This window comes from Sinohyriopsis cumingii, chromosome 3, assembly GCF_028554795.1.
Source record: "Sinohyriopsis cumingii isolate HCF-2022 chromosome 3, ASM2855479v2, whole genome shotgun sequence".
Taxonomy (NCBI): Eukaryota; Metazoa; Mollusca; class Bivalvia; order Unionida; family Unionidae; genus Sinohyriopsis; species Sinohyriopsis cumingii.
The window spans coordinates 37,823,791-37,838,348 of NC_142963.1; the positions used below are offsets into that span (position 1 = coordinate 37,823,791).

General features: G+C 31.9%; 1 protein-coding gene across 2 annotated transcripts in view; it reads left to right on the plus strand.

The window, feature by feature from the left end:
- LOC149802713 (regulatory-associated protein of mTOR-like) overlaps positions 1-14,558 on the plus strand; it is a 119,231-nt gene that overhangs the window by 64,755 nt on the left and 39,918 nt on the right. For both annotated transcript variants that reach the window (XM_089952122.1, XM_089952123.1), the window contains one exon: positions 5,983-6,230. In XM_089952122.1, coding sequence (XP_089808248.1) covers positions 5,983-6,230 — 248 coding nt within the window. The remainder of the gene's footprint in view (positions 1-5,982; positions 6,231-14,558) is intronic.

Below are 14,558 nucleotides of genomic sequence, written 5' to 3' on the forward strand. Positions count from 1 at the left end.
TTCATATTCATGTAGTGTTATGATAAGTTATGTAACCGTTGGTTTTGCTATCTTCATGTCAGGAGAGCAGTTTATCCTCCCTATACTGATCCAGCCATTTTGTCCTTGAAGGGTGCCATTGGTAGAGGTTGGATGTTCATGCATTTCCAGATCCTATTTGTTATTCTTCTGATCAAATGTTATTGGGGAATCATTTGAGGGAAATTGTAAATATTTTAGTAAATTCTGTTTTTCCGAGAATACCGGTACTTACCAATTCATATTACTATCCAACTCTCCCAAACCTCCCCACAAAATGTAAGTGTTCTCATTGATGCTTTGCTCATCTTAAACAGATAGACATCTGGTTCGTAGTGTGCCATCTAGCAGTGATAGGGGTAGACGAAGAGCAAATATTTTTCCCATTGTCTACATGGTATAGAGGTGGGAAAGATGACATTTTCATCTTTCTAGGATGGGCTGGACTTGAGGCCTAGCAGAGTTCATTTCCTAATGTGATCAGGAAAGTATTCTCTTAGAAATACAATAATAAAAAATGTACTTTGCTATCAGTATTTGGTCTTAGCTTATGTTAAAAACATTCTTTGGTTGCCGGTGAAGTTAAAAATGTAATTAAAGACAAAAGACTTTGAACATGTAGATTTAAAACATTTAAATGTGAATAACATGCTGCGTAATATTTGTTGCTGACTGAAATAAAAAACCCTGACAATCTGACATTTTAGGCATCTGTAAAATGAATCTCATACAAAGAACAGATTGTATATGGAGAGGGCACTAATTTAGTCAAATCTGTCTGCAGAACTGCCATATTGTTATCATCTGTACAAATGCACTGGTCCTATTTTCACAAAACAATCCCTTCTGCAATTAAAACATGTCCATGTCACAAAGTGGTCTTCCTTGCGATCTTATTAGGAACAAAATGACCAAAATTATACCATATCTACTTGCTTATAAGTGAAGTCACACTGCAAACAATATAGACCCTGATCTGTCATCACACAGTGCACCATTGGATCAGGGTCTGTATTGATTTTTCTACTAATTACTCCTAACAAACTGCACAGATCCAGATCTGTCATTGTAATGGCAAATGTTGGTTTGTGCGGTTTGAAGTTGGAATCAACCTGTAAGTGAATATAGACAGTACTGTTTTGGGGTTGAACAAGATGGCCGTTGATCAGGGGTGATCTCCAGAGAGAGGGATTCCTAGTGTATAATGTACACCTGGCTGCCAACAGATTATATTTGGGTCTGAATTTAAATTATGCACAGGTAGATCAGAGTATTTGCTGTCTACTTATAATCAGCAGTAAAATGAACAGCTTGGAGCCTAAATTGCCACTGCTTGATTCAAACCGATCAGGTATTGATCTTCTGACATTTGGGCATGCATATTTGTGAGTTTGGACAGACCTAGATTTGAGCCACTGAAATCTGGGTATGCATTATGTATGAGGAAATAATAGTTAGCATGAAAACTGAGATGTCAGATGTTCAGCATTTGAGCTAGACATTATTTTATATATATTTGTCAAACTCATCTTGGCTGAAACTGAACACCAGGGCATCTGTGTCTGTGCTTTTGTGTATGTCTTTTTTTGTGTGCATATGACATAGGCTTGACAAAAGGAAATCCCATTGTTTGATTTTATATTCTTATTGAATGCATCTAGGCCATATAAATTTATTAAAGTAAAGACAAACATATAAATCATATATATATATATATATATATATATATATATATATATATATATATATATATAAGGTTTAAGAAAACAAACATAATTAAAATTATTTGATTCAGACGAGGTAAGAAATACAAGAGGTAATATTGTAGCCTTTTTTTTTTTTACATGTTGAACCTAATTAAACCTGTCATTATTATCCATTAGTTTGGTGATGGTAGTAGTAGGAATTGGATAGTTAATTGCTTTTTTGTATGTGACCCCTGTTTCACAATCATTTTTTGATTGATTAATTTGTATGCATGTGTTTTGTGTATATTTCACCTATCAGTTAGTTTGTTTACATGCATATGGCATTTTTCTGCCTAGTTTAGGATCTCCTTACATTTTTTTTCTTGTATCCATTTATAGATGCAGAACCTTGTCTTGATCAGTCTTGTAGCAGCTGTATTTTTAAGCAACAGTAGACTAAAATTTCAAACAACAGAAATGAAAAATAGATGTGTAATCAGTGTTTGAAATAATTTTGAACATTTACTTCCCAGGCAGGCCAGATGTTTTAAAAAAAAGTTTCTATCTGTCTCAGAATTCACTATCAATTCTGTCTGTGAAAAAGATTTACAGAAATATGCCATGCTGAAGTCATCTTGAATTAAACTTGCATGATACTGATAGTTAATCATCTTGCTTTCAACATGCAGTTAATTCAGTCAGTCATAATTTAAGGAACATGATTTGATTGATTCATTTTAGATTTTTTTGCTCCCTACATTGCACTTTTCGAAAAAACACAAGATTTGATGAAGTTACAAATAAGCACAAAAATAATGATTTGTCCACACCAGAAAGAAAGGGATTTTAAACAGATTTTCTACACTTATTATGTGTAGCAGGATTGGATATAGATTGGAAAAAGTAGCCAGCCTGACAGAAAGTAACTACCTGCCGGATATCATACAGATGGATATAATGGCCAACTTGCAATATGAACAGTAGAGAATCTCAAAACGATCCCATTCCCCAAGCATTTTTAATTTATTTTTCTCATTTTCACCATGTTCATCCCAAAGATATCAAAGTGGCGCAGATTTTATTGATGTCAGTTGCTCAAGACTCTCAAGGATTTTAAATTCTTTTAGAAATTAGTTTTTAATTAATCACTTTATATACAGTATAACCTTGTTAATCTGGATACTTTTTTCTCTCTCTTCCTTGTTAATGAATCCATTCTTAATATAGAAGAGGAATGTTATTCTCATTATTTCCTCTTATTTTGTACAAATTCTGGGACAGTGCAACAACAGTATTCTGCAGTAATGAGGTTTCAGTGTAAATTATTTTTATAAATGTTCATAATCTGTATTTCGTGTAGGTCAGCATCGTTGTACATTATTAGATCACTAGTTGTCTAGTGTTAGTAATATTTGTTGATATTGCTCATTGATCTTTCTGATCGTTGAATAACCACTTTTTGTAACAACATAATGTAGGAATGTTTTAATAGAGGTAAGTTAAATTAGATTTCTTACAATATAGTTATATTTTCAGGGTATTTTAGTTTTGCTATACTCATAAGCTGTTACAGATGGGCACAAAATCACCATGTGTACACATCAGAAGGAAATCATGTTTAAACCTTCTGCTTTAAAAAGTCATAAAAATAACAAAAAATGACCTTTTTTTGAGGTTAAAAATGAACTAGCCAGACATGATATGACTTTGATTTGAACTCTACATCGGCAGTGCAAAGCAAACCTATACTACACCTGTTGTAAGCTCATATTTAATGGCAGTCTTCTGGGACTAGTTAAAACTTCAAGTAGAATCGAAAATCAAAAGTTCACAATCTTCGTTCAGATGTATCGAGCTTCTGCAGAGCACATCTTTTGATTGAATTTCTTCATCGCTATATTGCACACAGGAAATCAGGATAAAAGACAATGTAGACCTATAACAGGTGCCTGTTCACAGTAGGAATGCACAGAATTGTATAAGAAGTGTTTCATTAGTTTCTTACAAACAATTTTATGTGCTGATATTCAGCATGGTTTACATTTAACCAGAATGGATACACACCTGAATGAGGGATGTAATAATAAAGCAATACAGTGTATGTATTTTCATAATTATACAAGCTACAATATCCCCATCCCAAATTGCAAAATGCAAAAGACAGCCTTTGAACTGAAAATATTTATATAATTTTGTTAATTTATTGACACTAGAACTTGGAAAAATTTGGTAGATTTATTGACTTGTCTGTTTTTTAAATAACTTTGTGTTGATTTTCTCATAAATTTTGTCATGTTATGACTTGTTTTGAGGATGAAAATACACGTCGCATGTATTCCAATGTGTACAAGCAAGTCATAATATGGTGGTACTGAATTCAGTGGTAAGATACAACCCCATCTTGAATAGCATACAGAAAGTTAGCTACCCAGTTGATATCCTAGGATTTATATAGATGCATAGTAGTTTAATTGGTGATATTTAAATTATGTGTAAGGTTTTGTAGGAAAAGTCAATGAAGTGGTATGAAACATTAAAAAAATGTGAGTGAAGTGGTTAGAAACAGTTGGATCTCCACTTTATGTGAATGTTGCATGCTTGATTTACAATACAGAAATGGTGTTTCATCAGGTATCACTTATTCACTAGAGGTCATATCGGTCTGAATTACTATACAGCAGGTTTATTGTTGCAGTCTATGACTAGAAACAATAGCACTCGCAGCTCTTTCTATTACAGTTTTTAATTGCCACAATTTCCCATCAATACACATGACAAAACTGTTCTTAATAGCTATAGGTTGCTGGGTAGTTAAACTGATACTCATAGAATCAGTGGTAGCAATTAGTATTCCTGATTATTGGAAAGGAAGTAATTTTATGTTGTTTTATTAGTTTATGTATCAGGCTCAAAGATTGGCTGTCCCAGGGGAACAAAGATTGGCTGTTCCAGGGGAACAAAGATTGGTTGACTCTGGGATCTAAGAATAGCTACCCTCTGGGAAAAAAAGAAGCATTTACATTGGACACCATCTGTACTTATTGTAAAGAAAGCAGAGAACAATGACATATCTTCTTGTTGAAGAAAATAGAGGATGATGACAATTTTTTGTCATCACAGAACGTTTACAAAAATAGTTCCTTATTTATTTCGACGGATATTGAATTTGATGAGATTTATTTTCATGATCTCAATATGTGACTGCAAAATCAGTCAGATATCTCCACGATAGAAATAACTCACCTGCTATACATTATTTAACAAGGCAAACTATGTATGTGATATAATTCATGAGAAAAATTCACCTGTCATTGTGCATAATTCCGTAAAACCCGCCATGGTAGAAGCTTGATGTAGTGATCACTTTGGCATCATTGTGCAGGTCAGTGTATTTATCTGTCATTCATCCATCTACATTGACCTCATTGTTAAACTGTTTTCCGTTTTCATTGCAATACATATTTATCCAACCCTCTTCAGATGTGGATTATAGCGTGTGGGTGGATGCATGGGTTCGACATGCAGACCACAGCTGGCTTCTTGTTTCCATTTTACTGACAATTAATTAGACAGTGATTTTAGTGAATGGATACTAGGTATATATATATATATATATATATATATATATATATATATATATATATATATATATATATATATATATAGTGTACATGACATAGTAACTTTCAGAGAAGTTATGGTTATAGGAATTTTATCACAAGATGCATCTTTTTATGTTTTAAAAATTGTGAACATCTGAACAGTATCCAAGAACTTTACGAAAGCTTTTATCTTTGTGGATGGATATGGTTCTGATAAAGATATTAAGCTCTTTATATGCACCTTCTAGGTGTGTTATCTTCATCAGAAAAAACAAACTAAATCGTTATATTTTCACAATGTTACAGCAATTTACTGCATGTAGCCTATCATGACTTTTTTAAGATTTCAGTTAGTAATTAAATGTATAAAGTGGAACACTGTCTTGAGGTATTAGTCCAATTAGTAAATCTTTGGGATGAATTAGTCCCAGTTGGGAATTCTTTTGGATCCTTGAATGTGTTGATCTATGCATTGCTTTATTGGTAGTGCTGGTTTAATTAGAAGATATTATTCAATACCATTACATTGCTGGTTTTCTCAAGTTCTACCATACTATATGTTACTATCGTCTTTACCATAACTTTTATATTCGCGAATTCAGTTTCTTTTCAGAATTTATCAACAAATTGTGCTTTTAAAAATACTGTGATTTTTTAAAATATACATTTTTCAGCTGCAACTCAGCCCAATCTGTATGGTAGCTCTGGTGGATCAACAGATAGCACTTCAAGCTTAGAGGGATCATTTTCAATGGATCGCATGAAGCGTGCATCCTCTAGTAATGCTATAACCAATTTGCAGGTCATAACTTTCAATAATGTGTACCTCAATGTTTGGAAGGCTTTACTACAGCTGGCTATGGATTCACACCCAGATGTTGCCAATCTGGCTAAAAATGTTGTCAACACAGTCAAGTTAAAGGTAGGTTTTTAAAGTTTGCAGGTATTTGCTTCATAAGCAGATACTGGTAGTGAGACAAATAATGTTTGTCATATGCAACATGTGAAATTGTTGCCAGCCTGCCGGTGCCAGTCCAGTTGACCAGCTGGAGTTTCAGGCATATCGAGTTAATTTAATCTATATATTTTATATTTTTAATGCTGCTAAAAAGAAATTATAAATAGAGTAAAAAATACTTGTGAATCTGGGTAATATGAGAAGATGAAATAACTTGTGTTTAATCTACGTACACTTGATGCTTGTAGCACAAAGACTCTTCAGTGTCTATGCAATGTTGGATGCCACACATGCTACTTCCGATCCCCATGTGGAGTTCTTTGGATGCCAGGAAGCCACCAAAGGCTAAAAACCAAACACAGTCAGGGAAATAAGAACTCTACAAAAGGAATATGACACTATCAAATGAAAACGATAGCTGGGTTACAGAATTCACTTGAAATATGAAAACAGGATGCATGCCAAGACCATGACAGTGCTGTTATATTTCGTTCAGCTCAGCATCAGAATGTAATCTGAGACTGCAGCTTGGTGAATTTGTACGTAAGCCTGTCATAATGTAGCTAAAGTTACTGAATTCATTTCACACATGAATAATTTCAATGACATTTGAATGTAAGCCTGTCATAATGTAGCTAAAGTTACCGAATTCATTTCACACATGAATAATTTCAATGACATTTGTATGTAAGCCTGTCATAATGTAGCTAAAGTTACCGAATTCATTTCACACATGAATAATTTTGATGATATTTGTGTGTAAGCCTGTCATAATGTAGCTAAAGTTACCGAATTCATTTCACACACGAATAATTTCAATGACATGTGTATTACCATACAGTGCAACATTATTCATTCTATATATCTTAAAAATGAATGGTCTGTGTACATGTTACCTTTGGAGTTTAGAAAGAGTTTATCTGTGATACAGGACAAAACAGTTATGGGAGCTGTCACCTGCCTCAGGTAAACAAATGTGGTATATTAATTAGACAAATTATATCACAAAGATACAGATAGTGAAAATGTAAATTAAGTTAAAGAAAACTAGATAATGTTTTAATTAGGTAGACTTATTTACACAAGGTTCATTAAAAGCTGATTTTATTTCCCAGATTAGGGATAAATTGAATGGTTATGCCATATCCATTACATCTTGTTGTTGTTGTTGTAGGGTTTAACACCATTTTTCAGCCAGGATAGGCTATACATGGTGGCCAGTATAAATGGTGGAGGAAGAACCCGGGAAAACCTCGGAAAGAACCACCGACCCACAAGAAGCTACTGGCAAGCTTTCTCACATACCACATTGGCTGAACACAAGACACGAACCCATGCAGACAGAGGTGAGATGGTAGTGATCCATAACGGTGAGCACTTTAGACCACTCAGTCACTAGACATGATATAACGAAACTGTAAAATTAACAGTTAATTTTGTTCCTAAATAGGCCTGTGTTCAATCAAAAAACTCCAATTTTTGCAGATCTCTGCCTCTTTGAAGCCCTCAAAAACTAACAGTGCATTTGAGAACACATTTGATTTTTTTTGGGGACTGGAAGATACTTTTTTAAACTAACACATGCACATTTTATACATGTTCTCATTGGCACTGAATGAGGACAAAACATGTTTCTTATATAATATGTCATGTCAGTCGTTATATAGGTCTTTTTCATACTAACACTAAATACCATTTTTGTTTCTTTAAACAAAATTGATGTTTAGTTGTTAATTCCTGTTTGTATGGGAGAATGTATATTTTTCTCTTTCTGTTTTTGGTTACGTTTTGAGACATTCTTTAGCTCAAATCATAATCCGGATACTTTTGGATGAGAGCAGCTAAATACAGAAGAGGTGTTACAAATATTTCATGACAAAATTGTAGTCATTATCTATATACAAAAGACATTGCGTAGTTACTTTTGTACAAAGGTTTAGATTCTATTTTATGATACTAAGAGTTCCTGAAGATTGCATAGATATAAATCAATGTTAGGTTTCTAATAATAAACATGTTTTTGAGTTTGCAGTTATTTATGGTTGGCTAGTTAAAGTCAGGTGGTTGAGTATTGTAATGTAGGCCATGTGAATAGGTAATGTGTGAAATATTAGATTCAGTAATAAGGTCTGTCAAGTGGGTATATTGTGTCATTATCATAACAGACTCTTGGAGGTGCATTAAAGAAGAGAAATGAGCAAATAATTCATTCCTTGGATTCATTCCTATTTTGGATTCCAATTTATGTTCTTTTGTTAATGACAGTCTGCAGATGTATTTAATGTTGTGTTTAGATAATTTGAGAGGAGACATTTGTTAGGATTATTCATTGGAATTAAAAAGTGCTCATTGACTAAAATATTATTGTGGGACTATTGTGAATTAATCAGAGGAGTTCTGGACAAAGCCATAGTGATACATCAGGACTCATAGCAAACAAGTACACCTTTCCCTCAATAACTTGCACACATTGGGGTCCAAAAACTCAGACTGCACTATAAGCCAGGGCATGAGTTACTGAGGGACCTAAAGAATATCTGCTAGACGTCCAGAGAATTGTGGGGTTGGAGGGGGTGGGGAACTGGGCAGTTTAATTACTAAATCCTCATTTTATAATTGCATCAAGAATAATTGTCGATAAAGTGCTTTTCTGATGAAGTTGTTCGTTATTCACTATAAATTAAATTTATTTTCAAAACATCTGACATCTGAAAGATCGATAACATGATTCCAACTGGTTTCAACAACCAACATGGTACGTGAAAACATTAGTGTATTATGTCACATCATTTTGTTTTGTTTACCTGTCTGGTTCCTGGAGTGATGTTAAATACTATTTTGCAAAACAAAAAAACTACGAACCAGGGAACCAAACTAACTGTTGATACACAACCAAACAAGATTCCTTTTTATAAAAAACACACAACATTTATTTCATGAGACAATTATTTACTTCAAAAACTGTTTTTTGAATTGTTCAATTAGTAAAATGTTGATGCTGTGATTTCATTGCAAGTAATAGTGAAACTTCTTATCATCCTTGAGGATATCTCTTCATGGTAATTCAGGAATTCTTTGAAACTTGTTTTCCCCACAATAGACCATATCTGTGAAACAGAGCTCTTTATTTTACGAAGTACTCATTTCACTTGATTGCCTTGCTATCTTTAATCAGAGCTATGATTGAATAGGTTAATTTAAGGTAGTTTAATTAGATTATATGCACAGTAACATTTATAACAGTGTTTGATTGATCAGCTGAAATGAGTTAGCCGACATATGATTGGGGTTGCAGGTTGTTAAGCATGTAGGATTTGCATGCCTTTTAACTTTTTTTTTATTCCACCTGCTTTATTCGATTCAAAAGACATAATTAACGTGATAATGGAAAAGGAGGCCCGCTTTTTAGTTAGTGCAACAATACAACAAATGCTTTTGCCAGTCCAGTATCAAAACATGATGGGCACCTAATTAGGATCTCAGAGAAATGCTTGCAGACATAGTTGTTAAAGTAGATTGAACATTTCGTGTTGAATTATAAGAGGATACATTGCATTTATGATGATTACACTAAAATATAGAACTAGAACACAAGTTTCAATTAAAAAAATTATTCGCGTGTTATCAGGGCACGAGTTATCGAGGGAGTGATGTAGATTTTGAAGATCTGAAATTCATTTGGAATATTTGCTTCTTTTTTACTTGAATAGAACTTTTCAGGATTATTTTGGATTTAAATTCATAATACTGTAAGTTTCTCTTAAATTTTCACTTTATGACTTTGATGGTTAAATTATTTAAGTTTTACAAAATTTCTTTATTTTACTTCTCTCTGTTACTTATTTTATAACTGTAGAGTCATAACAGAGGCATATTGAATAATGTTGTTGACAGCCATAAAAAAGAAGCTGCCAATAATGCTATTTTTGACTAAAATGGTCTGTAAAAAAGAAAATTATGGTAAGATATAAAATCCCTTGTATTGTTTCATTATCTTAATCACATGAAGTTGCAGTTATTATCAATATTATACTCTTTTGATATGAACAAACATATAAATCACACCGATACATTAAGGTTATGAAATCAACACTGTATCCATTAAAAATGCATTATTCATTAGTATTAATGCTCATTTGCTTAAATGCAGTGAATTACTTTAGTACAATGCTTTAAGTTAATAAGTAGCCAGTAGACTACTGATACATTGTAACACAGACTAATAATTGATTACAGCAATTTTTCAAGAAATATTTTTTGAAGAAAGGGATTATTGCATGATTTGTGTTTACTCATTTACAGTGAATGTACAAAATATGTTGTTTTATTTATATTAAAATCACAAAACCAAAGGCAAATAATCATAGTTTTGGATGTATCTATTACCCTAAGGAATCTGACAAGGCCACATTGTTGTTTATACACAGTATTGTTTATATGTAGTAAATTATCAACAGTTTCTTATATCCAGGCTCTTGGTGGAAAGGTAAAACAGTTTTGTATTTAGTGATGTTGAGCGGCTGTGCAAGTTCAACGATACCCTTTTTTAGTTTTTTAAAATTATATTTTCTTTTTTTTCCCATTTAAATATAAATAATTTTCTATTTATTTTTTATCTGTGAATCATTCTATCTGTTTGTTACATATTTCTGATGAATAACTTAAACTATTTTCTATCTAAAGGTTTGAATTCGTAATTTAAAATAACTTGGGAAGTATTTTATTTCAAAATACTGCAATTTCAACTTGATGCTGACACTATTTTTTTTTCAAAAAATGCCAGTGGTGTGTGTGTGTATTTGTGTGTTAATGGTACTTTAAGGATGCTAATGGCTATATCAACAGAGGAAGTGGCATTGGAATTTATGGAACCTTTGACCCTTCAATTACGAATCTTACACTCTGCCAACTGAGTAACTCCATCCCCCCAATAATATTCATAACGTAATGGATATAATAGGGTTTTTTCTGTGCTATATAATGGATATAATAGGGTTTTTTTGTGCTATATAATGGATATAATAGGGTATTTTTGTGCTACATAATGGATATAATAGGGTTTTTTTGTGCTATATAATGGATATAATAGGGTTTTTTGTGCTACATAATGGATATAATAGGGTTTCTTTGTGCTACATAATGGGTATAATAGGGTCTTTTTGTGCTATGTAATGGATATAATAGGGTTTTTTTGTGCTACGTAATGGATATAATAGGGTTTTTTGTGCTATATAATGGATATAATAGGTTTTTTTTTGTGCTACGTAATGGATATAATAGGTTTTTTTTGTGCTACGTAATGGATATAATAGGGTTTTTTGTGCTATATAATGGATATAATAGGTTTTTTTTTGTGCTACGTAATGGATATAATAGGTTTTTTTTTGTGCTACGTAATGGATATAATAGGGTTTTTTTGTGTTATATAATGGATATAATAGGTTTTTTTTGTGCTATATAATGAATATAATAGGATTTTTTTGTGCTACGTAATGGATATAATAGGGGTTTTTGTGCTATATAATGGATATAATAGTTTTTTTTTTGTGCTACGTAATGGATATAATAGGTTTTTTTTGTGCTATGTAATGGATATAATAGGGTTTTTTTGTGCTATATAATGGATATAATAGGTTTTTTTATGCTATATAATGGATATAATAGGGTTTTTTTGTGCTATATAATGGATATAATAGGATTTTTGTGTGCTACGTAATGGATATAATAGGGTTTTTTGTGCTATCTAATGGATATAATAGGTTTTTTTGTGTGCTACGTAATGGATATAATAGGGTTTTTTTTGTGCTACGTAATGGATATAATAGGTTTTTTTTGTGCTACGTAATGGATATAATAGGTTTTTTTGTGCTATATAATGGATATAATAGGTTTTTTTGTGCTACATAATGGATATAATAGGTTTTTTTTGTGCTACATAATGGATATAATAGGATTTTTTTGTGCTACGTAATGGATATAATAGGTTTTTTTTGTGCTACATAATGGATATAATAGGTTTTTTTTTTGTGCTATATAATGGATATAATAGGGTTTTTTTGTGCTACGTAATGGATATAATAGGGTTTTTTTGTGCTATATAATGGATATAATAGTTTTTTTTTTGTGCTACATAATGGATATAATAGTTTTTTTTGTGCTATATAATGGATATAATAGGGTTTTTTTGTGCTGTATAATGGATATAATAGGTTTTTTTTGTGCTACGTAATGGATATAATAGGTTTTTTTTTGTGCTATATAATGGATATAATAGGGTTTTTCTGTGCTATATAATGGATATAATAGGGTTTTTTTGTGCTATATAATGGATATAATAGGGTTTTTTGTGCTACATAATGGATATAATAGGTTTTTTTTGTGTGCTACATAATGGATATAATAGGTTTTTTTGTGCTACATAATGGATATAATAGGGTCTTTTTGTGCTACACAATGGATATAATAGGGTTTTTTTGTGCTATATAATGGATATAATAGGGTTTTTTTGTGCTATATAATGGATATAATAGGTTTTTTTTGTGCTATATAATGGATATAATAGGGGTTTTTTGTGCTATATAATCAGAGGGCAAGATGTTTAAAGAAGCTGTCTGAGATTTGACATTTTTTTCTTCTCAAAAAAATCTTGACCCCCAACCGAACTCAGCCCCTCCCCCCTCCCCCAAAGATAAAATGTCGGGTCCATAAGTAATAAAGCTGTGGCATGTGTCTTATGTAGATTGAATTGAAAAAGATTTTATTCACTTATGGCATTTTTCATAAGATCTATGTATAACTACAACTAATATATGGCTTAACAAACTCTAATGGGCACAGACAATGATTACTGCATTATTTCAGATTAAACAATAAGTTAATATACTGATGGCCAGCCAGAAATCTGGTGTAAATTATATTTATCCCCAAGTATGCTGCTCCTTTAAAAAAAAAGACTAGATGCTCAACATCTCGATGTTATGTATGGGGTGTGTACCCATGCTTGTGTGAGTGTTTATATATTTTCTTAGGAATGCATTATCAGTGCACAAGAAAAGCATTTGTGACAATTGTCAGAACAGAAAGTTTGCTTATTTACTTGTTTCATAATTGAACATTATACAGTTTTTGTACTTGTAATTGTATAAAATAAAACAAAGTGAATGAATTCAAAATAACTTACATTGTATGAATTCCTAGAATATTATCCTAAGTTGTACTGAGAATTTCACATTAATTTAGAAACTATCCAGAGGTATTCTAAATGAAGGTTCTAATGTGCTAGAACCACTGAAGAATTAGTTCTGAATCAAATTGTTTTTACCTCAAGGTAAATTTGACAAGAATATAAAATCACAGAGTCCTTGAATGTTTCACATAATCTGTCAGATTTTTAAAAAAATTCAAGTCCTTGAATAACTCCACATAATATGTCAGGTACTGTCTGTTTTAGAATTAAAAAAATTCCACTCCGCTAATTGTATGAACAAATTATAATAAATCATGATCTCCTCTCTCTTACAAAACTGGCATATAAGTGAAGAATCATAACATGGTGCTTTAGCTGTCTTATATAGTCCCTCTGTATGTACCAAATCAAATCAGCTTGAATCACAGAAATATTCTCAAACATTTAAAGCATTATATTGTGAAATACTTGACAGTCATGTTCTGATCTTCTCTAATTATTGAACCAATCAACAACTAGGGCATGCTTGATATCTCTACAGGACAAATGTACACCTAGTATCATGTGATGTTTTTGTGACCTCCATTCAAACTAATGCATGGCGTACTTTGATTGAAATAGTTCTAGTCTTGACCTTGCCAATCAGTCTTGATTTATGAATGGAATTTTACATGTATATGTACTTTTACTATAACACAAGTCAGCCATTGCATTAAATAATAGAAATATAACTGTTATGAACCAAAATGACTTAAATAAATCTATATTATAAATTAATAAATAGTACAGATATCCATAACAGATTTAAAACCTGTTTGTCATTTTTCTCTTAAACTGAGGTCTTAAGAATGTGCTCCAGACATTGGTCATAGAAAAAAAAGCAGTTCATTGAGAATATCTTTTGTCATTTAGAACTGTCGAAATACATGAAATGTACATTTATTTTGTATCTTTTTGTATCTATTTTACATTATCTTGAATAAAAATACACTTTTTTGTATTCTTATTAAATGGAAGAAAACCATTATATTTGGAGATAATTTGTTTTGCTGGGCAAGCCAGTTTTGTTGCTGCTGGGCAAGTAGTATTTTTTTTTGTCTAGTGGG